The sequence below is a fragment of the Pipistrellus hanaki genome (genome assembly GCF_964339955.1).
Source record: "Pipistrellus hanaki genome assembly, chromosome: 15".
NCBI lineage: Eukaryota > Metazoa > Chordata > Mammalia > Chiroptera > Vespertilionidae > Pipistrellus > Pipistrellus hanaki.
In genome coordinates this window covers 27,465,124-27,487,525 of record NC_140517.1, presented here as the reverse complement: position 1 = coordinate 27,487,525, position 22,402 = coordinate 27,465,124, and the positions used below count along the sequence as shown (strand labels likewise).

The 22,402-nt window shown below is 48.8% G+C and overlaps 1 protein-coding gene across 8 annotated transcripts in view; it reads right to left on the bottom strand.

The window, feature by feature from the left end:
• The window catches only part of ACSF3 (acyl-CoA synthetase family member 3), a 65,415-nt gene extending 43,503 nt beyond the window's left edge, over positions 1-21,912 (bottom strand). The window contains exons 1-5 of one of the 8 annotated variants that reach the window (XM_084905713.1): positions 21,477-21,819; positions 15,845-15,939; positions 14,266-14,973; positions 12,998-13,153; positions 670-824 (exon numbers count right to left, since the gene is read on the bottom strand). In XM_084905713.1, coding sequence (XP_084761839.1) covers positions 670-824; positions 12,998-13,153; positions 14,266-14,913 — 959 coding nt within the window. In that variant the 5' untranslated portion in view covers positions 14,914-14,973; positions 15,845-15,939; positions 21,477-21,819. The other 7 variants (XM_084905711.1, XM_084905712.1, XM_084905717.1 and 4 more) reach the window with 7 other exon arrangements.
• Between the last annotated feature and the right edge of the window lie 490 nt (positions 21,913-22,402).

Genomic DNA, 22,402 nt, shown 5'->3' with positions numbered 1-22,402 from the left:
GCCTAGTAGCTCACTCACTGAGGTGTTGAGAGGTTGTGCACACCACAGACATAGCTTGTCGTGTCTGTCTGCAACATGTGTCTATCGGGTCTGTGAAAACCCACCAAGCTGCCCATTCAGTGCACTCTGAGTGGGTCCCTCTTCAGTGTAACACGGAGAGGAGCCTCCCATGTCCACCAGCTCCTACGAGAGTGCAGAGCACACTTCTTGCCACCGAAAGACCCAAAAGTCTTGGTGCACTTCTGTCAGGAAAAGTGTGATGGGCCCCAGCAGGGAGAGTTTCAAAGGGCCACAGACTGCTGGATAGAAATAATACAGCAGGAGCTGGGGGGCATGCAAATGTGGGTCAGAAAGGATGAAAGCAAGATGGTCAGTTCACTGTCCTAATCCTCGTCCTTCAAAGTCTGCCACAAGACAAATAGACAAAGATGGATAGAATACAGATAGAGATATACATATAGATAGACCTACAGAAGGATAGGATAGACACAGAGATACAGAATACACTCAGATATATAGAGAATGTAGGTTTAAATATGTAGATGTGTATTTTAAACAAAGTGGGAAACACTGCTTCCTAAAACTTAGCAGAACTGATTTGTTAGAAATAAGTCTTACTTGCTGATATCTAATACTTTCTGGATGGGAAGATGAACTGTTTTCATTTACCTGATCTTTTCTTCACAAATGGCACGCACGAAATCCTGGACGTGCGGTTGGGTAAAATGCTTATCATAATAATCCATCAATTTGGAGTATATTGTAGGCACTGCCATAAACACATTAATCCGCGGAGTCTCAGAACTTAAGAACTTTTCCCAAACCTAAAAAGAAAAAAGGAAACACATAGCAAAAGGACTGGAAAACATGCCAAATGTACGAATGTCTCTGGTCCCAGAGACAGTGTTCTTAATGGAGGGCTCTCCTTTCCTGAAGCGTTAAAGGGTCTGTAAGTAGCTCCCACCTAAAAGGGCATCTCACTTTTATGGGATGACAATGCCTCTGGCCATTCCCTTGGAAATGGCCCTGTGCCAGGGACACTCGTATCTCGTCTTCAGAGTGACCTGTAAGGAGGGAGAGGATTGAGAAAGAAGTCCAGAGACAGACAAGGTTCCAGCCTCAATTTTCCATCAGGAGATATGTGGCACCTGGCCCCTGAGACTCTTCCAAGTGGCCACCAGTGAGCCTGAGAGTCAGCACGAGTACCTGGCACAGATGAGCATGTGACAGATGTTGAACGAATGACATCTTCTGTTTATTGAAAAAGTCAAGTGAATTTTGTAGTTTACTCTGCAATAAATGTTTCTTGTTTTAATATAAAGATGCTTCAAGTTTCTCACCAGGTGAAGTGCTTGTATGTTACCCCTACTCTCTAAGAAAAGCCGGTGTGCCCTGCCAGGTGACTCAGCTGGCTGAAGTATTGTCACATAAAACAAAAGGTCAGGGCATATATACCTAAGTTGCAAGTTCAATCCTTAGTCAGGGTGTGCACAGGAGGCAACTGATCAATGTTTCTCTCTTCCTCTCTCTCTCAAATCAATAAAAACATATCCTTGGGTGAGGATAAAAAGAAGAAAAAAAGAAAAGATGGCATGTTAAGCTCACTCTGTGGTTCTCTCACAGCAGCATCGCTGTGCAAGCCCATGGTCAGGATGGACAGCAGAGAGTTCCTGGTGCTGGGAGCCCAGTAGACTGACCACAGACAGAGCTCTCTCCTAAGGCATTTGAAACCTGGGATAAATGGAAACTAATGCTGTAGTCCACCCCGAACCCATCCCAATTCCTGACTGGATGATAGTAATTAGCTCCTCAATTTATCTGTTTTAGACAGAGGAAAAGAAAAGTCCTCTGGGGGGGGGGGGGGGATAAATTCTTTTAAAGACAATGGGATGCCAAAGAAAAATGTGACCCATGATCAAGGAGGCCAGGGGGAGTCAATAGAAGCAGACTCTTAGAAGACCTAAATGTTGTAATTATCTGACAAGAAATTCAAAATGATTATAATAAATAGGCTAATGAATTTAGAAGAAAAGGTGAACAAAATGAGGGATAATCAAGGATTTCATCAGAGAAGTAGAACTGCAAAAAAGAACCATTATAATACTGGAAAATATATTACCTGAAATTAAGAATTCAGTGAATAGACTTAAGAGACTAGATGCAGCAGAAGATAAAAGAAGTGAAACATGAGTGAATGGAAATAATCTAAACTGAAGTATAAACAACAAAGAAAAGAAAAAAAGAGAGTATGAGTTATGTGTGGGACAACATGAAACAATCTGACATACTATAACTATAGTCCTAGAAGAGGAAAAGAGAGGAGAGCTAAATAAATGGAGAGATACTCCATGTCTATGGATCAAAAGACTCAATATTGCTAAGATGGCAATTCTCCCCAAATTGTACCCTAGCAAACTGTTTTGCAGAAATTGACAAGCTGACTCTACAATTTACATGGATATGCAAAGGAGCCAGAGGAATTAAAACAAATGTGGAAAGGAAGAATAAAGGTGGAGGACTCCGACTTCCAACACCAAAATTTACTTTAAAGCAATGGCCGAAACCGGTTTGGCTCAGTGGTAGAGCGTCGGTCTGCGGACTGAAAGGTCCCAGGTTCGATTCCGGTCAAGGGCATGTACATTGGTTGCGGGCACATCCCCGGTAGGGGGTGTGCAAGAGAAGAGGCAGCTGGTCAATGTTTCTCTCTCATCGACGTTTCTAGCTCTCTATCCCTCTCTCCTCCTCTCTGTAAAAAAATCAATAAAATATATTTAAAAATAAAAAAAATAAATAAAATAAAGCAACAGTAATCAACACAGTGTTATGCTGGAGTAAGATGGGACACAAAGATCAATGGAACAGACAAGGTTCCAGAAATAAACCAATACATTGATGGCCAACTGATTTTTGACAAAGGAGCCAAGTCACTTCAATGAGCAAAAGAAAAATAGATTTCATTAAATTAAAAAACATGTATGTTTTAAAAAATACCATTAAAAAATAAAAAGACAAGCCATATTGGGAGAAAATATTTACAAACCATACATTTGATAAAGGACTTGGATCCAGAATCTGTAAAGAACACTTATGACTCACAAGAAGACATAAAAAGAAAAAAAATTTTTTTTTTTAAAAATGGGCCAAAGATCTGAATATATAGTTCATTAAAGACCTATGGATGCAAATAAGACCATGAAAATGCTCAATATCATTAGTCATTAGGGAAATACAAAGTAAAACCACAATGAGATACTTTATATCCGCTATAATAATAATTAAAAACAAACAAACAAGGGTTGGTGAGGATGTGGAGAAAATGTGCCGCTCATACATTGTTGGCACAAATGTAGACAATACAGCACTTGTGTATTGTTTGGTAGTTTTTTAAAACATCCTACCTGATAAAAGAGTAATATGCAAATTAATCATCACTCTGGCACACCCACATGTCATGCCCATGAGCCACACCCACCAGCCAATCAGAGAGAGTATGCAAATAAACCCAACCAAGATGGCTACAGCCACAGAGAGCAGGAGGGAGGCTTGGGTTTCCCAGGCAACAGAGGAAGCCAAGATTTCCACCTGCCCTTGCCAGCCTAAGCTTCCACTCAAGGCTACAAAGTTTGAATTATAGAAGGTAAACAAATCTAAACAGAAATGGCGTCAGCCACAGAGCTGGAAAGAGCAGGAGGCTAGGGTTGCCCTCAGCAATGGAGGAAGCAAAGCTTTCTGCACACCTTGGCCCACCCAGGCCTCTACTTAAGGCTACAGAGTTTCAATTATAGAAGGATAATAAACTCCAACAGAAATGGCTGCTGGCCAGGGAGCCAGCAGGAGGCTTGGCTCTGCTCCAGGCTACAAAGTTTCAATTGTAGAAGGTAAATAAATTCCAGATACCAGGGCTTCCCCTTGGGTCACCAGGGGTGTGGCCAGCCTGAAAACCATCACAAGCCCCTCGCCCAGGCAGCCCCATGCCTCAAGGGAACCTCCACCCTGATCCAGACACCATTCAGGGAAAACCAGCTGGCCCCCACCTATGCACCAGGCCTCTATCCTATCTAATAAAAGTGTAATATGCAGATTGACCATCACTCCAACACACATAGTGCCTGCCCCCATATGGTCAAAGATCCTGCCCCCATGTGGACACAAGATGGCCAGCAGGGGAGGGCAGTTGGGAGAGACCAGGAATGCAAGGGAGGGCAGTTGGGGGTGGTCAAGCCTGCAGGGGAGGGCAGTTACGGGTGACCAGGCTGGTGGAGGAGGGAAGCTGGGGGCAAACAGGCTAGCAGGGGAGCAGTTAGACATCAATCAGGCTGGCATGGGAGTGGTTAGGGTGTGATCAGGCTGGCAGGCAGAAGCAGTTAGGGGCAATCAGGAAGGCAGGCAGGTGAGCAGTTGGGAGCCAGCAGTCCTGGATTGTGAGAGGGCAGTTGGACATCCCTAGAGGGGACCCAGATTGAAGAAGGTGTAGTGTAGGCTGAGCTGAAAGACACCTCCTTCTCCATGCACAAATTTCATGCACCAGGCCTGAAGTATATATATAAAAACCTAAGCAACCTTTACAACTGGTTGCTATGATGTGCAATGACCACCAGGGAGCAGATGCTCAATTGGTGGTCAGTGCGCTCCCATAGTTAGCCTCCTGCAGTCCCTCCCCCAGGCCAGCCAGCCCTGATGGGCCCCAATTGGGACTGGGAAAGCCAGCCCCAATCGCCAGCCAGGTCGAGGCAACCCCAACAGTGCACGAATTCATGCACTGGACCTCTACTTTACGATAGAAATATTAACTACTCATGTTAAAACAATCCACCTTTGGTATGACTGAGGGAGTTCTATGTTAAACCACTCCCATTTCTCTATTGTTGAGTAGGTAGGAAATAAATGTGTATAGAAATGAGAAGTGGAGATTTAAAAAAAAGTGGTCATGAGGAGCCCTTTCCTACAATTGTACTTTTTCCTACGCTGAATAGAGAGGAAATAAAACCTAATGGCTCAGAATCACTGCACACTAAGCAGTGGTCCAGCAGTGAGAACAAAGTGCTAGAAATCCAGACCTTAGCAAATCTACGGGGACAAAACCACAGACAGGCTACCTCACTGGCCCAGGAGCAGCTATGACCCTGACCAAGCCCTTCAGCTTCTGTCTTCTCACAACATGATATTAATTGTGACTAAATCCCTCAAGTCCCTTCCAAGCTCTAGAATGCAGAGCTGCTGGAAACTCTGTGTGGCATCCTACTTCCCACTGGCTTATAAAGAAATGCAGGTCGCTGCCACCTGCCACCAGGGAAGGTGTGGGGCCTGGGAGGAGCGTGGCCAAGTGGACACACTAGGCACACTCAGGCTTCCAGAGAGCGCTGGTATGCTGAGCTGTCTGAGGAGCAGCCACGGGGGCCCATTTCCTTCTCACGCATCGTGCTTTTAGAGGTGAACCACCTGGTTGTGCTTAGTGTGGCTGACCTGTGCGTAGACTCCACCACTATCAAGTCCTGACAACACCTTCCCCTCAGCACCGAGACATCCACACGAGAACCCACCACTGGAGAGGCCTCGCCATGTTAGATTCACCCAAGTCAGTAAGGAGGGCAGCAGCTGTACTGACACAATATTCCTTCTCCATGTTGTGTGACACATTCATAACTTAAGAACCATAGCTCTGAGGGATCCCTCTCTATACACTGCATTTCACCTGTGAAAACACTTCTACCTGCTCAGATGGGAGCTGTCATAGCAGACCAAAGAACAGTTCCCAAATCAGGCTGCAGGTAGTCTAGGTTCTTCCAGGCATCAACTGTGAGGGCTCCAGGCCCCGCTTTTACTCACCATCTCCCCAAGGTGACCCTGCTATGCAGGCAGGACAGGAAACCTGGGGTCAGATCCCAACCAGCAGTACTGCCATGCCGAGCAAAAACAAGGACAGGACTGACTGCAGGTGAGAAACTGCAACACTGAACCAGCTTAAAGCAACAACCCCCACACATGAAGCCATCACCCAATTTTTGGTAACTTTACACCACACACAGGAAGGGGTTCTTGGTGTTTTTAAGGTGCTCTGGCTAAAATCTGGCAACAAGGACACTCCATAATGGACTGGAGATGGGCAAATAGCTGCCTCCCTGGCTCCTAAGACCTATGAGCACCTCCTGTCCTAGGGACCCACACATTGTGGAGCACCCCTGCCTATTGACCCCACACTATGGAGCAGATCTGAGTGTGAGCATCCCATCCTACTGACCCCACACTGTAGAGCGTATCTGAGGTGTGAGCACCCTGCCCTAGAGACCCACACTGTGAGCACCCCATTCTAGTGACCCCACACTGTGGAGCAGATCTGAGTGTGAGCACCCATCCTCTGACCCCACACTGTGGAGCAGATCTGAGTGTGAGCACCCTGCCCTAGAGACCCACACTGTGAGCACCCCATTCTAGTGACCCCACACTGTGGAGCATATCTGAGGTGTGAGCACCCTTCCCTAGAGACCCACACTGTGAGCACCCCATCCTAGTGACCCCACACTGTGGAGCAGACCTGAGTATGAGCACCCTGTCCTACTGACCTCACACTGTGGAGCAGATCTGAGGTGTGAGCACACCATCCTACTGACCCCACACTGTGGAGCAGATCTGAGGTGTGAGCACACCATCCTACTGACCCCACACTGTGGAGCAGATCTGAAGTGTGAGCCCCCATCCCAGTGACCCCACACTGTGGAGCAGATCTGAGGTATGAGCCCCCATTCCAGTGACTCTACACTTTAGAGCAGATCTTAATGTGAACACCCCTGCCCAGTAGTATCCCCACTCTGTGATTGGATTTATGGGGCCAGTGTAGCATAATGTTCTTTGCTTCTCTTCCCCAAACTCTCCCTGCACCTTGATACACACATTGTCTGAACCCCCTTTCAACAAGATCCAGTTTCTCAGAGCACAGAATGAACTTTGTCTGGGGCCAAAGGTCAGCATGTTTAAACATAGGAAATGGTGTCCTGGGCAAGGTGCTGGCCTCAACAGAATGCATGGGTAGCTTCCCCAGCCTCTGGCATGGCACAGCCCCTGCCCTTGAGCAGGTACCCAGCAGGTCAGCAGAGGAGGGAGTGCCAGCCCCATGTCCGCCCCTGATTTAGTGCTCCTGCTGCTGGATCCTGAGGAAGTCGGCCAGAGCCAAGTCATCTGAGACAAGAAATCAATTGAGACTCTGGACAGCTCATCAACAGCCAGACTTTGTTCTTCAGGGGTGACATCAGGCAGTTCGCCCATCCATCTTTCTGCCTGTCCTCCAAGTCACTGTCACCTCATCAGTTAGCTTCGCAGGACGTGACAGCCTGCCACCCCACTGTTAGTAGGATGACCTGAGGATCCTGGGATCTATGACTTAAACACCACTATAGGTTTTTTATCACCCCACACTACTGCTTAACTACAAGCTTAAACAAAACCCCATTATTTAGTAAAAGGATTTTGCTAAAATAAATGTCTAAATCCACAAAATTCTGAAACTCAAGGTTGCAGTTGCAATCTTTTATCAAACTTGTTTCCATATTTATCTCTGCTGCACAGTTCTGAAATCCCAAGTGAGGGCAAAAAACCACAAAGGTCTGAGATTCGACCCTTCTTGTGAGTTCCCCTGGTGGCCTCTCATCCCAGCACCTCACCAGGAGAAAGGAGCATCCTAATGACAGACAGTGGCCCTCCCTGCTTGGTGGTTAAGGCACCCGTTCGCTGCCAGGCCCCTGTGGAGAGATGGGAGAGTGCCCAGGAAGCCAAAGAATACACCAAACCCGGAGCTCTTGGAACAGATATGAAAACCTTGTGGGTTCTTTCCTGCTGAGGGTTTACTTATCCAAAATGTATTCTCATTTTCACAACATCTAGGTATCTATTCAACAAAATCAGTTCCATCAAGCTTTAAACTTTTCAGAGGGTGGAACACCAAGGATGGCCGGTGGGTGGGGCCTCCTGCTCGCCAAGGATGAGGCTCTTTGTCATGTTTCCATGTGAAATCTCCCACATCCATGCATCACACTATCCATGGCCATAGGCCATAGGCCATGAGCACAAGAGGCCAAGTCCTACTATCCTGGCCTTTTATGAACATGCACAGCCCAGAGCTTTGCAGAGAAGTTTACTGTTTTAAGGGACTCTGGTAATAGATTTTAAGTAGATGATTATGTTACATTGTATCTATTTATGCTCTGATTTCAAAGGAGTTGATACAGTAAAATTTCATCAAACAAATAACCTCTTCCCTAAGTGATTTAAGGGACTTTATCCCCATATACCTGATGGACAAATCCAGCCAGTCACGATACTATATAATAAAAGGCAAATATGCAAACCTACTGAATGGTGGAACGACCGTTGCTATGATGTGCACTGACCACCAGGGGGCAGATGCTCAATGCAGGAGCTGCCTCCTGGTGGTCAGTGTGCTCCCACAGGGGGAGTGCCACTCAGCCAGAAGTCAGGCTCACAGCTGGTGAGTGCCGCAGCAGTGGCGGGAGCCTCTCCCGCCTCCGCAGCAGTGCTAAGGATGTCTGACTGCCGGCCTATGCCATCAGTTAGACATCCCCCGAGGGCTCCTGGACTGCAAGAGGGTGCAGGCTGGGCCAAGTGACCCCCCCCCCCCCCGCCCCCAGTGCATGAATTTTGTGCACCGGGCCTCTAGTACTGAAATAAAGCAAGACAGTTTGTAGAGGGGTATAAACCTGCTGTCTAGCAGCATGTCCTCATGGTCCACACAGCCAGTGGGAAAGTGAGAAGCCCAGGAGCCCATGTATAATGTTGGTAACCATCCATTCACCCATCTGTTCACTAATACTCTGACCCTCCGATGCTCTAGGCCCTGGGGACACACTGTGTACTGAAGGCAAACCTGTGCCTTTGGGCTGGACCTTCTAGGAGGAGAGGGATGATTCTATGGGCTTCAAGGTGGTAAGTGCTATGATAAATTGCAGAGGCAGGGCCAGGATGGTTTGGGGGCTGGGGCGGGGGTGGTGGGGAGGAAGGACAGCTGCAGTGATGATTAGAGTGACCGGGGCCTTGTTGAGTGACGCATGGGCAAAGACTTACGAACAGGTGAGCAAATCGAGGGTAGGCAGAGTGCTGACTAACGAACAGGTGAGCAAATCGAGGGTGGGCAGAGTGCTGACTGAGATGGGAGGGCGGAGTGTATGGACAGCAGGGCAGCCAATGCAGCTGGAGCAAAATGGTGGGGATGGAAGAGAAGAGAAGGGTACAAGTCCCAGCACAGCCAGGAGGAAGGCCAGCCATGCTTTCTTCCTGCTTTTTTCCTTCTCATTCCAGGGTCTCTGTGTTTGGGGAAGAAACAGCCTCCTCGATTTTTGTGTTTTCCACTGCTGTGCTGGCCTGACACATCTTTGCCAGGCCTCCTGGGCACTCACGTCGCCCCTGAAGCAGAACTAGGAAATGCGGACTCTGGCAAGTCCCCTTGAGAAGCCCATCAGTGACAGGCTGGGCTGCTAGGTTCCTGATCCAGGCTTTCTGGGGCTCCAAGTCAGGGTGGACCTGCTCTCCCTCTGCTTACGGGATTCTGGAGACTCAGCTCTCCCTCCTTTGCCCCTATAGTTAACCAGCGCTGAAGTGTGGACAGACGGAACCCACAAGCACAGCTCTGGCTCCTGAGAAACCTCGGTGGAGCAGAGTGGGCTGTGCTGGGGGAGCAGCGCACAGTAACTTACACAAGGAGGAGGCTTCCCATGCGCCCTTGTCTGGGGGAGGTCTTCCAAGTGGACGAAGAATTAGGGGGTCTTGGAGAGCCCAAAGTACTGGTGCATTCTTATGCACAAGCTTCCCAGTCAGGTGAAGCTTCCCCTGCCTGAGGTGAGCTTTTTCTCACATCTGCTGCCATCCCCACGTCTTACCAGTCAATCCTACTACGCGAGAGAATCCAAGATGGCTGCTCGGGTAGGCAACTAGCCGCAGCCGCACACAATTTCAATAAAATACAACTAAAATATAAAATGGACATTACCCAGAACTACAGGAGGGTCGACTGACTGGAAATTCTACAACAAGAAGCAAGGAGAAAACCAGAAGGAAGCGCAGAGGAGCTGTAAAAGCCCAAGGTACGGAGACACGCAGTGCGCAGAGAGGACGGAGCCAGAGAGGAGGGAGGCTGAGTGCGTGGCTGGCGTTCCCAAGCGGGAAGGAGAGAAAAGCTCTGACTGTACTGGGCCCAGCTCCAACTGCTCTGAACCCCAATTCTAGGCCAGACCCTGGGGACCCAGGCTCATCCATAGGGAGCTGGGCTGTAAGGCGGAACCCCGGGCGAGCGGCGAAAGGAGGTCCCGGAGGCGCGCACATAGCGCGCAGAGAAGGGGCAGCCAGCTGTGCCGCAGGATTGCCCCGGTGGGAAGGAGACAGGGGCTCCAGACTGCTCTGAACTCCACCACCAATCCCACTTCCAACTGAACTGAACCCCAATACCGGACTCACTGGGGGAGAGCATAGACAGTTTGGCAGCAGGCGAAAATCGAGGGCACCTTTCTCTCAGCGGTGCTTGCAACAAGTACTGAAGGACCCTGAGTCTCAGGAGTCGCATAGGGCGGGGCTGACGGAAGCCAAGGCTGTAGGCTCCACCCTGAAACCCCGCCCCATCAGGAAAGCTGCCTGCGAAAATGCCTAAACCAAATAGATCACAAACGAAAGAAATGGACAAAAAGCGACTGGATATAGAGTTCAAAACCACACTTATAAGGTTTTTCAAGAGTTTCCTAGAAAAGGCCGATAAAATAAATGAGACATATGAGGATATGAAAGGGATCAACAAATCCTTCTGTCTGAAATAAAAAATATTATACAGAGTCCTAAAAACAGAATAGAAGATCGCAAGAATCAAGTCAAAGATTTGGAACATAAAGAGCCAGAAGACACTCCTCTGCAGAAGCTAGAAGGCAAGAGAATCCAGAAAATTGAAGATGATGTAAGAAACCTCTGGGACAACTTCAAACAATCCAACATCAGAATTATGGGGGTCCCAGAAGATGAGAGAGAGCAAGATATCGAAAACATACTGAAAGAAATAGTGACAGAAAACTTCCCCCACCTGGGGAAAGAATTGGACTTACAAGTCCAGGAAGCACACAGAACTCCAAATAAAAGGAATCCAAAGAGGACCACACCAAGACAAATCATAATTAAGATTCCAAGAGCAAAAGACAAAGAGAGAATATTAAAAGCAGCAAGAGCTAAGCAGATAGTTACCTATAAAGGAGCACCTATATGATTGTCAGCTGATTTCTCAACAGAAACCATGCAGGCCAGACGGGAATGGCAAGAAATATTCAAGGTGATGAATAGTAAGAACCTACAGCCAAAGATAATCTATCCAGCAGAGCTATCACTCAGATTCGAAGGTCAGATAAAGAGCTTCACTAATAAAAAAAAGCTAAAGGAGTTCATCACCACCAAACCAGAATTATATGAATTGCTGAAGGGGGTTCTTTCAGAAGAGAAAGTAGATAAAGATAAAAATTATGAACAACAAATACGTAACTATCAACAAGTGAATCTAAAAACCAAGGAAACTAAAAAAAAAATCTGAGGAACAATATTAACTGTTGAATATAATAGAATCAGAGGTATGGAAAGGGAGTGAACTGATGATTCTTGGGGAAAAGGGGAGAGGGGGATGTGGGAAGAGACTGAACATAAACTGTGCACCTATGGATGAGGACAATGGGGGGTGGGGAAAGGGCAAAGGGTGGGGTGAGAAGGGGGGGGGAAAGGAACATTTGTAATAATATGAACAATAAAAATTTATTAAAAAAAAAAATCCTACTACGCAAACAGCCTCGGATGATGCCTACTCCTCACCCCCATACTTCCCTTCAGTGCCGCTGGAGGGAGCAGTGCTAAGAATCACAGACTGGGAAGGGCCCTCAGTCAGAGGCCCACAATGAAAGCGGGGTTGGGGGTTGGGGGATGAAGGAAGTGGCCTGACCCCTGGGCTAAGAGGCCACAGGTAGGTCTTTATGCTTGAAGGCAAACAGTGCCTCAGCACCGTGCCCTGAAGGGCATATTTAAGCTGCAGACTTTCTGTAAAACCATGTAAACCATTAAGAGTCCTGCAGCTGAAAAATACAACACAAAAAAGATGAAGGCAAGCTCAAAGGCCAAAGGAGGGGAGGGAGTCCCAGAGCCCTGCCTGCCAGCAACCACCCCACAGCTGAGCCGGGCTCCCGGGACAGGGTGTGAGAGCTCCAGGGAGCTGCACACAGGTCACAAGTGTCAAGCGGCAGGTCAGATCCGTCCTTTCCCCTTCAAAGCAGTGTCCTTCATGGCTCTGCCCTGCTCAGTAGTGAGGGCTCCGCTCCCACTCCCTTCTCCACACGGCCACACCCCATGTCCCTCCCCTGTGACCTGTGACCTCATGGCATGTTCAGAAGGAACAGTGTGTAGAAAAGGGGACAATCAAGGAAACTAATAAAGAGCCCCCAGCTAAACCATCTGCTCCAGAACTGCTGAAAGCGAGTGAAATTGGCTCAAAAATGGCTCCCAAATGCCCTCATCTCCAGGGATGTGGTACCTCATGTTGCAGAAGGGACTTTGTAGATGTGATTAAGCTAAGGATCTCGAGATGAGGAGGTGGCCCTGTAGCTGGGTGGGCCCACTGTGATCAGAGGATCTTTAAGAGAGAGGGAGAGGTGACCACAGGAGCAGAGCCTGAAGTGACACACTCACAAGGCAAGGACTGTGGTGCCTCTAGAAAATGGAAGAGGCAAGAAGAGATTCTCCCCTGGAGCCTCCAGATGGAATCAACTCTGCTGACCCCTTGATTTTAGCTCCATAAGACTCATTCTGGACACTGACTTTCAGGCGGTAAGATGATAAAACGTGGGCTGTTACAAACCCCCACATTGGGATCATTTGATATGGTAAGAAAACTTGAACTGCTGGCAAAGCTTACACCAGAGGAAGATGCCTGGTCCTCTGGTGCCCAATTTGGCCACGGTGAGAGCTTGTCACCACTTACCAGCTGGGCATTGAACTCCGGGAGCATCACACAGGTGGCTCCCACCCAGAGTGGACAGAGCAGCTTGTTGACCACGCCATGGACATGGTGCAAAGGGAGGACATGAAGGATCACATCGTCTTTAGTCCACGCCCACTTGTGGACCAGCCCCGTCACCTGCAAGACAACAGCACAGCCTCAGGCAGGAGGGAAGCCACCCCGCAGGTGGAGGAATGCAGCGGGGGCTTCCCCAGCGGAGAGGAGGGGTGGGGCAGAAAGCTCGTTCTTTGTCACTGCACCCGTAATGGCATCTACAGGAGATGATAACGGAATGACGAGGGTCTGACTGAGGGACTGTGGTTTACTTGGTTACCCATGTTGAACAGTCACAGTCAGGGGCTGTAGTCATTATGAAAGGGTCTCCGATTTGGTGCCCCAAGGCCTCTGCAAACATTTTTGGTGACTTCCTCCCAGGTGCTCAGAGTTGCACTCTTGGTGGCTTCCCCCTCACTTGGGGGAAGTCAGAGGTGCAATTTCAGCTCTGACAGGCCCTGGGACTTGGGGCCTCACCAGAGGCCAGTGTTGTATCCAGCTGCCCAACCTCTGACAGCTGTCTGAGCTCCCTGGCACTTCCAGCACCATCCTCAGCTCGGCCGTGAAGGAACCCAGAGCTGGGTGTTCCAGGCATATCCTCAGCTTTTACTGAGAAGCGGTGTGAGGCTCGTCCATTCGAATCACCTGAAGTCACCACTGAGCACACTGTCCTGCTTATCTCGTGACCACTATGGGGAGACACATGTGAGATAATCACTCCCCTTAGAAATACAAGTCAAGAGGCAGCTCTCCAGGTGAGAAGGACATCTTTTTAGGAGGTCTAGGTGATATATCAATCGTGCTCCCTTGCAGCCAGCCTGGATTCAGTTTACCACTGACTTAGGGGACTGAGTTAGCCTAGACTCTATGGCACTGACCTCCTTCCTCTTGTGGTTTGAGTTTCTGTTTTATTTCTCCTACTGTGCAACTGCCTTTATTGCGCATTGAAGAGTTTTTTGAAAGGAAGAAAGGTATAAATTACAGATAAATAACATAGCTGGGGAGTTTTGCAAAGATGATAACTAAGGCTACAGAACACAAAAATAACACACAAGAAACGGTGGTAAGATGGTGTCAGCTATGAAATGCCCTACAGAAAAGTACACGAACACCACACCATCCCCACCGGCCATGTCATAACTGTGTCTGCAATTGCCTGACCCCTCCCAATAGTGGTGGCCCACACAAGCACTCACCACAGCCCTGATGTTGTGATGGGTGCTCAGGACACCCTTGGGCCTCCCCGTGGTCCCGCTGGTATAGATGATCATGGCACCCCGGTCTCTCCATTCTCGTTCCGGCAACTCCCCCACCCCGTGCTCCTCAGCCGCCCCATTGTAGACTGTAGGTGGGAGAGGCAGGAGTGGGACCCCTAGCTTCCTGACCACTGGACTCAGGAGCTCCACGTACTCCTGGCCAGCCAGGACCACGGAGCTCCGGGAGTCCTGGATGAAGTACTCCAGGTCGGCCTGGGGGTGCTTCCTGAAGAGAGGGACGGCAATGCCGCCACTCATCCACGAGGCCCACTGTGCAACCACGTAGGAGACGTCATTGGAGCACATAAAAGAGATCCTCTCCTCCCGCAGGTCCTGGCCGGCACACTCAAGGAGCCGGCAGATCTCCTGGGACAGGCGGAGGCTGCGGCAGTAAAGGTCCTTGTACGTGTGGAGGCCATGCTGGTCAACGAGGGCAACTCTGTCTCCAAAGGCCAGGGCGCGGGTGAACACGGGGGCGCTCTTGTCAGCGCGAGCTGCATGGGCCACGTGCAGAGGGCGGCCTCCTCCATGTCTTATGGGAGCCAGCTGGCGGGAGGCCAGTGCACATACCAGGCGCTGGAAGGTCATCACCACGCGGGGTGGCACTGCTGCATCGACAAACAACACCTTGGCTTCCGTGGGGCGGGGCTGGAAGAGGAAGAGAGAGCACCACATGTTACTGTGCCTGACCCCGTCCTAACTCACCCACAGATTTAAAAGACCCAACCAGGCCACGTGGGCCTAACTTTCCATCCTAAGGTAACATTCTAAGAAGGAAACAATGACTCTCACAATACACTGCCTTTGAAATTTAAATAGCCAACATTTAATCTCATTAGTTTAAGGGTTTCAAAAATACACAAGATTTTTAAACAATGAACTAAACTAGGCATAACTGAGGAGAAGCACATAGAATCCAATGCACTTGTGGGGAAGAGGAAAAAATTCCCCTTTCCCTCCTCTGGCTCTTTTGGCTAAAATGATAATCCAATCAACAAGAGAGATTGAAAGGGGAAAACCAAATTTAATTTCATGTGCAGGGGAGCCCCACAGACATGAGCAGATCAGAGACCCCCCCCCCCCCCCCCCCCCCCCCGCCAATAGAAGAGGCTCAGGTAGAAAGGGCTAGTCGGGTGTCTAGGGCGTTCTGAGCTAGGGATGAGGTAAGGCAGCTGTGGGCTTCAGAGGAGAGGAAGGTCACTGCAGGAGGGTAGGGAGAGCAGAGGGGCAGTAATTAGAAGTTTGCCCTGTCATATAGGCAGGTCAAGAAACGCTATCCCTGAAAATCCCTCCTGGGCAATTAGGAAATTAAAGTCCTTTAGATAGTTAAGGGGGAGAGGGGCAGTTTTTCTTGAGCCCCCAGGGTCTGAGTTGCCTTTAGCTCAAAATAATCCATGTACCAATGAGGCACATCTTGGGGTGGCTCCTTCTGAACCCCCACATACTTAAGGTAAATTCTGAATAATGGTTTTTAAAAGTCTGAGCCTGGAAAAAAAGACGAGCTAAGAGGAATAAATACCGAGGGCCACTAAGCAAATGTCCTCTCCATCAGCAGGCGAGGTCAGAGGTCAGAGGACTCCAAGCACCCCCACACAGACTCAGGGCTTGATTCTCCTCTCAAAACGGTGAACATACAGGAACTTGGTGATGAGCAAGGTCTTAAAGTTCACGTGTCTGAAGTCTATTTTCGTGTTTTTTTTTTTTAGCTGAAACGTAATTCTTCCCTCTCTCTCCTAAAACATAACTACTAAAAAACGACCAAAATGGTCAGTGAGAAGTCGCTGGAAGGGGCTGTGATCAGCTGACTTTCAACTAGAATTCTTTGGAGTCGGAAAGAAGAGACCTGGCAAGGGCCCTAGTCAGTCCAAAGAGCAGTCTTCAAGATCCCGTCTGACCGGCTCACGTTCCGCTTAGGACACTTCCCCACACGGCAGTCCCGTGAGTGAGCTTTCCGATTGCTTGTGCCCTGATGGCAGTTTATAACCGAAGTTCAGCTCAGTTCAAGAGGTCAGGAGCCCACCCGCTGCCCTACACTCCTCACTACAGTGTAATTGGAAATGCGTCCTTCCCAGTGCCAGTGCAGCCTATTAAGGTTAATAACCATTTGCCCTGGTTTGAAAGCCCCAATTTCACAGCTCCTTCAGGAGTCACTCCTCCCATTATAGCCTCTGGAGCTAAGAAGGGTCTCTGTTCCACCCTCCCCACGCACCGTCTGGCCTCTGCTCCCCTCCCAGCTTCAATGGTGGCTCTGGATCAGAGCAGCACCCAGGACAGGGGGCTGAGGGGTGGCCTAGCTGAGTTTTTCCTGAAGGGTGGGGCAGGCACAGGAAACCCCGAGGGTGCTTCTGAATGCCAGGGGCTGACACGATGCCTTCCCATGGGCCATCCAGTAACATTATAAAATAAAAGCCGTAAATTTCACACACACACCCCCTTCAGACAGGCCCTGAAAATCTAGGAAGGTCAGGAATCACCCAGCAGGTGGCCCTGCCCAGCAGGAGGTGCCCAGGCTGTCTCAAGGCTGGCACTGCCCCCCTCAGAGTTCTCTCTACGGTCTTCCACACCCTGCCCACATAGAGCTGTTGGAGGGATCTGTTTCTTCCGTGCTCAGCACGTTCTTCCTCACAAAGCCACACTTTTCTCTCTGTCCTTAACTTGTTACCCAGGGAAAAGGAATGTGCCATTGTTTGTTATATGTATGTACAAAACAATCTGTTCTCTGTTCTTAATTCAAAAAACAGATTCTCACAATCTATAATAATAAAAGAGAAATATGCTAATTAGATCAGATGTCCTTACAGATCTGGATGAAGTTGGGGGCCATAGGGAAGCCCAGGCTCTGGGTGCCTGCAGGTGGCCAGAGGGAAGCCAGTGCTGGCAGTCAGGGGAAGGAAGGCCTACTCTTGCACAAATTTTGTGCATCGGGCCTCTAGTACTTTATAACAAAACAAACTCCTCAACAATAAGAATGGCTGAGCCGAGCTATGCTGACACTCTTAGTATGGTAAACGTAGTGTGATAAACATGTGAAATGGCCTGTGCCTATCAGCCTCCTTGGCTGGCTTCTCCAGCAGCCAGGGGCTCCTGGTAAGATAGTCTCCCAGCCAGACCAGGTGGGAGGAAACCCTGCACCTCAGAGACACCCCTCATTGCCCAGAGGGGCTTCATGAGGAGGCCTTGCAGCTCTGGCTGACTGCTCCCAGGTTCTGTGCAAATATTCCTTAAGGCTTCAGGACCTTTAGCAAAGTTCAGTTCCAAATACACTTGCCCATACTGTTTCCAGATGAAAGAGGCCATTTATTAAAAACCAGAGTGGCCCTAGCCGATTTGGCTCAGTGCTCAGAGCATCGGCTTGGGGAGTGAAGGGTCACAGGTTCAATTCTGGTCAAGGGCACATACCTGGGTTGCAAGCTCCATCCTCAGCCCCAGTTAGGGTTCGTGTAACCAATTGATGTATCTCTCCCACATTCACGTTTTTCTTTTTCTGTCTCTCCCCCTCCCTTCCACTCTCTATAAAAATCAATTGAAAGAATATCCTTGGGTGAGGATTAGCAAACAAAAATAGAAAGAAAAAACGAGAGAGTGCCCTAGGACTTCTCTGTTCTCTGCCCTCCACACAAGGCTCAGAGGCGGGTTCACATCTAGTTCTATACCCTGGATTTCCGTTACTATAAAGAAACCTCACATATTGTAAGAAAACAGCTAGGCTTGAACAGAGACAAGTGTGATAAACATGTGAGATAAACGTGTTCCAAACCCGACTTGGCTGATGCCACGTGCCCTAAGTGGTGAGTCCTCAGTGATGGGGAGAGAGGACATCACATATTATTAACTCAACCGTGCCTCACCTTCAGGGCTGTCCCAGTGTAGTGATGCCCATGGCACTGACTCATCCATCCCAAAGGGCATTTCCCAATCACTTAAAAATGAGACATGAAAATAGAAAACGTGGGTTCTTTATTCCATGGTTGTACTTAAAAAGTATCCTAAGAAAATAAGCAGAGATGAACATGAAGATGCACATATGGGATGTTCACCGCGGTGTGATATTTAATACTGAAAAACTGAAACTGAACCAAGTGGCCCAGAAGAGGGCTGAGGAAATCAGGGCATATACATGTGAGGAGTTGGGGCCACAGCCCCACTGTGGGTGGGACAAGCTATCTGGGAGAGGTTCCCCAATCCTGCCAAGGGTCAGAGTTAAAAAGAAGATTCAAAGTAAACACCCAGGTGGTCACAAGGTTGCAGGGCTACAGGTGACCTTTGTTTTCTTCTTTGTGCTTCTCAACTGTCTCCAGCCTTTTTACAATTAGCATGCATGACTTTTGTAATCAGACTTTAAAAGTCTACTAAATGCCATTTATTATTTTTTTAATGGAGATGCTTCAACTTCAGCATTATTTTTTTCTTTTATACAAAAAAAGAAATAAAAAATGTGCTCTGGATGGTGGACCTATAGGGTGTTTGTAACTGTCTATATAGCTCTTTGACTTCTCAGAATGATAGAGGTAAATAAAAGTGATAACAGCATTCTTAGTTTTTCTTTTTAATCCTCACCCAGGATATGTTTTTTATTGACTTTAGAGAAAGAGGAAAAAAGAGAAACATTGATCAGTTGCCTCCAAAACACACCCTAACCTGGAATGGAACCCACAACCTAGGTATGTGCCCTGACCAGGCATCAAACCTGCAACCTTCCTGATGTACGGGACGCTAGAACCAACAGAGCCATCTGGCCTGGGCAACACCATTCTTCTCTCAATTAAAGCTACTGGTTCATAAAAGGTCTATGCAGACAATTAAAACATAAGTTTTGATAAAAGCAGTTCAAATACATGGTTTGCTAATGCTGAGCACTTGCATCTGTGCAGCCAGAGACCTGGATGCCTCCCACCCTGCATTGCCTGCCTTCAAATCTCTTGAGTGGGAGGTGGCAATACCTAGTTGGGTTCTGCATGGGGACAGGCATGAGCCAGGCAGCACAGTCCTGGTCTCTAAGCAGAGTGCTCCTGCAGGCAGGCCCTCCTAGGAGGAGCAACAGAGCTAGAGCTCAGGATGAAGGAGCCAGCAAGCAAATATGCAGCAGAGACTGAGGTGGCCAATTGTAATTGTGGTCGTATCTGGGTGTTCGTGGAGCAGATGCTGACAAGTGACCCTGCCCGGTGCTCCACATGAGCCTCACAAGAAAATTTAATTTTAATTTGGGTAAATATTGCCAGAGTGGCCTCCAGAGAGGTTGCACTAATTTATTCTGTCACCAAACACTAGGAGCACGGGGCCACCACCCTTTAAAAATAGCTTTTATGTCCCGCAGGTATGGGACCCTGAAACACTCTGTCATAATTCTTTCAATACAGAGCTAAACTCTTCAAAGTCATGGGGATCGGGGACTGCTCTGAACAAGCAAAAAAAAAAAAAATAATAATAAATTGGTTCAGGAAAGATGTCTGTGTCTTCATCACTCCAGGTCCAGACCTTTCTGGACCCCAGGAAGAGAGCTCCACCCTACAACCACAAGCCTTTAGTCATGAGGCTCTCCACCCCTAGAGGCACAGCTGCCACCAAGTAGATGCAAGTTGACCAAGAGTTTTCTCTGTTTCAATGAACAAACTTCATAAAACTACTCTTAGTACCCTATCCAACCTTAGCCAGCTGTGCACTGATGGGAAAGCACAGAAACCTGCATTCTGGTGAGCCAGGACGGCCTTCTCCCAGAGGGCGTGTTGTTCTTAGATTCCTCTGGGAGGCAGAAGCCCATCCGGAGACCCAGCAGAGACCAGTGGGTGTTCTAACCATCCAGTTTCTCAAGTCAGTCCACTGACTTCTCAGAACGCTCACTCAACACCAGGAAGTTCAATCTTTTGGGTAAGAGGGCAGATTTCAATCAACTCAGACACAGACGGGAACATCCTCCTTCTTCCTAGCTTTTTTCACCTGTCTAAGCCTTCAATGCTCCATCTATAGACAGACTAAAAACAAGATCTGCTCACAGAGTTCTGTGGGAATGACCTGGCACACACCAAGAGGTGAGCAAGTGGCTGCACCATCCTCACCATGGAGCTGCATGACAAAAATTACCTGATAAGAATGATACTTGCATTCAAATGAAGGTGGCTAGTTTCAAAATGAATGAAATGGCACCTGACTGATTAACATCACCCAACCCCTCACCCCTCTGACCCTGAGTTTAAAGCAGAGCCCAGCACTTCCTGTTGTCTGCGGCCTGGGGAGGTGTGGGGTGGGAGAAGTGAACTTCACTCTCCCTGTGGTGGAGGACATTTGCTTCAACACAAAGCCTGCGGTCTGGGGGAGGCTGTTTCTATGTTGCATTTTTAAGTAACAGACATTCACACTGCATTCATGAGTACTGCATTCAAATAGAAAACCAAAAGGGAACACACACACTTAAACCCCCATCCATATTAGCAAGTAAAATACTATTTTTTTTTTTAAATATATTTTATTGATTTTGTACAGAGAGGACGGGAGAGAGATAGAGAGTTAGAAACATCGATGAGAGAGAGTCATCGATCAGCTGCCTCTTGCACACCCCCTACTGGGGATATGCCCGCAACCAAGGTACATGCCCTTGACCGGAATCGAACCCGGGTCCCCTCAGTCCCCAAGCCGACGCTCTATCCATTGAGCCAAACCGGTTTCGGCTAAAATACTATTTTTAAAATGCCACCTGGAGGCAGGAAGCCTGCTATCCCAGGCCCACAGTTCAATCCACCAATTCAGTCTGCCCTGAAGACGGGTTCTGGGATATGGGGTGAGAGCAACAAAGCCTCATTTTACAACAACCACAGCAGAGACTATGGAAAGATCACTAGACTGCCCCCAGAAACCCACTGAGAATCCTGTGCTCCTAGGCCCAACTTTGTCCCCCCATGACCAGTCTATGCCTAACCCCCAACCACAAACATCTCCCCTCTTGAGGGAATCAACAACTTCCCAAACAGGTGATTCCCACATCTTACGTTCTCATCATTTCCCTTTTGGGCAAACTCCTATTCAACCTTCAAAGCTCGGCTCAATATCACCTCCTTTGAAAAGTCTCCCCTCTTTTCGGAAAGTTGCCTGCTCACAAGGCCTTCAAAATACCTGGCACTTACATATTGCACTGTTTGTTTAGAAATACACCTACGTACTCAAGGTGGTTCTAGGATGATTCCTGCTGGCCCCATGAGAACAGAAGTGAATTTTAGACACAACAGATCAAGTTTTCCTCTAACAATGGCTGCACCTGGACTCCACTCATTCCAACATCCTTCCGGGACCCCTGCCCGGGGAGGGACCCTGCCCGCCAGCACCCCGCCAAGGGCAGAGTCCGTCCACGTGACCGGCACCCGCGGTCAGGCAGAGGGCAGCCAGCCGGGCCGCAGGAGGAAGGGGAGGGGCTGGGCGCGGAGCCAGCGGCCCTAGCCGCCGGGTCGGCGGAGGCCTGCGGGTCTGGGGGACGCGAGGAGACGCCGGGGCTGGCGGCGGGGCAGGGGCTCTACCTCTGCCTGCGCGGTTTCCCGCTCCTCCTCCTCCCGCTGGGTCGGAACCGGAACCGCAGCTGCTCGCGCACCCCACGTCCGGTGCCCAAGTGCATCCCCGGTGCGGCGCGACTCCGCGGCGGCGGGTTCCGACCACGAACGTTCCCCCCGCCCTCCCCCTGCCCTGCCCCACCCCGCCCCTGTCCTCGTCCCCTGTATGCTCTGAGCGAGGCATCTCACTTAATTTACTATCCCGATTGCAGAGCACAGCTCTAGACCACAGCGTCTCAAAATTAGAATTTACAGCGGGTCGATCTAAAACACATCTTGGCCCCCAGCCCTCCCTGGGATTGGAGAGCCTGCTGGTTTGAAAAGGACTTGGAACCTGGATCCTGATGTTTTAACGTCAGGTACAGCAAAAGAAAACGTTTACAGCCAGACATAAAAGTCCATTCAGTTTTCTGAAATGTGTGTTTCTATTTCTTCTCTAAAATAAAAATAACTTTGACGACTTTGTTGTAAAAACAATAAACAAATTATCTGTAGAACCACGTACACACAGTTGCAGCATATATATCTTCTCTGTGTCCTCTTCT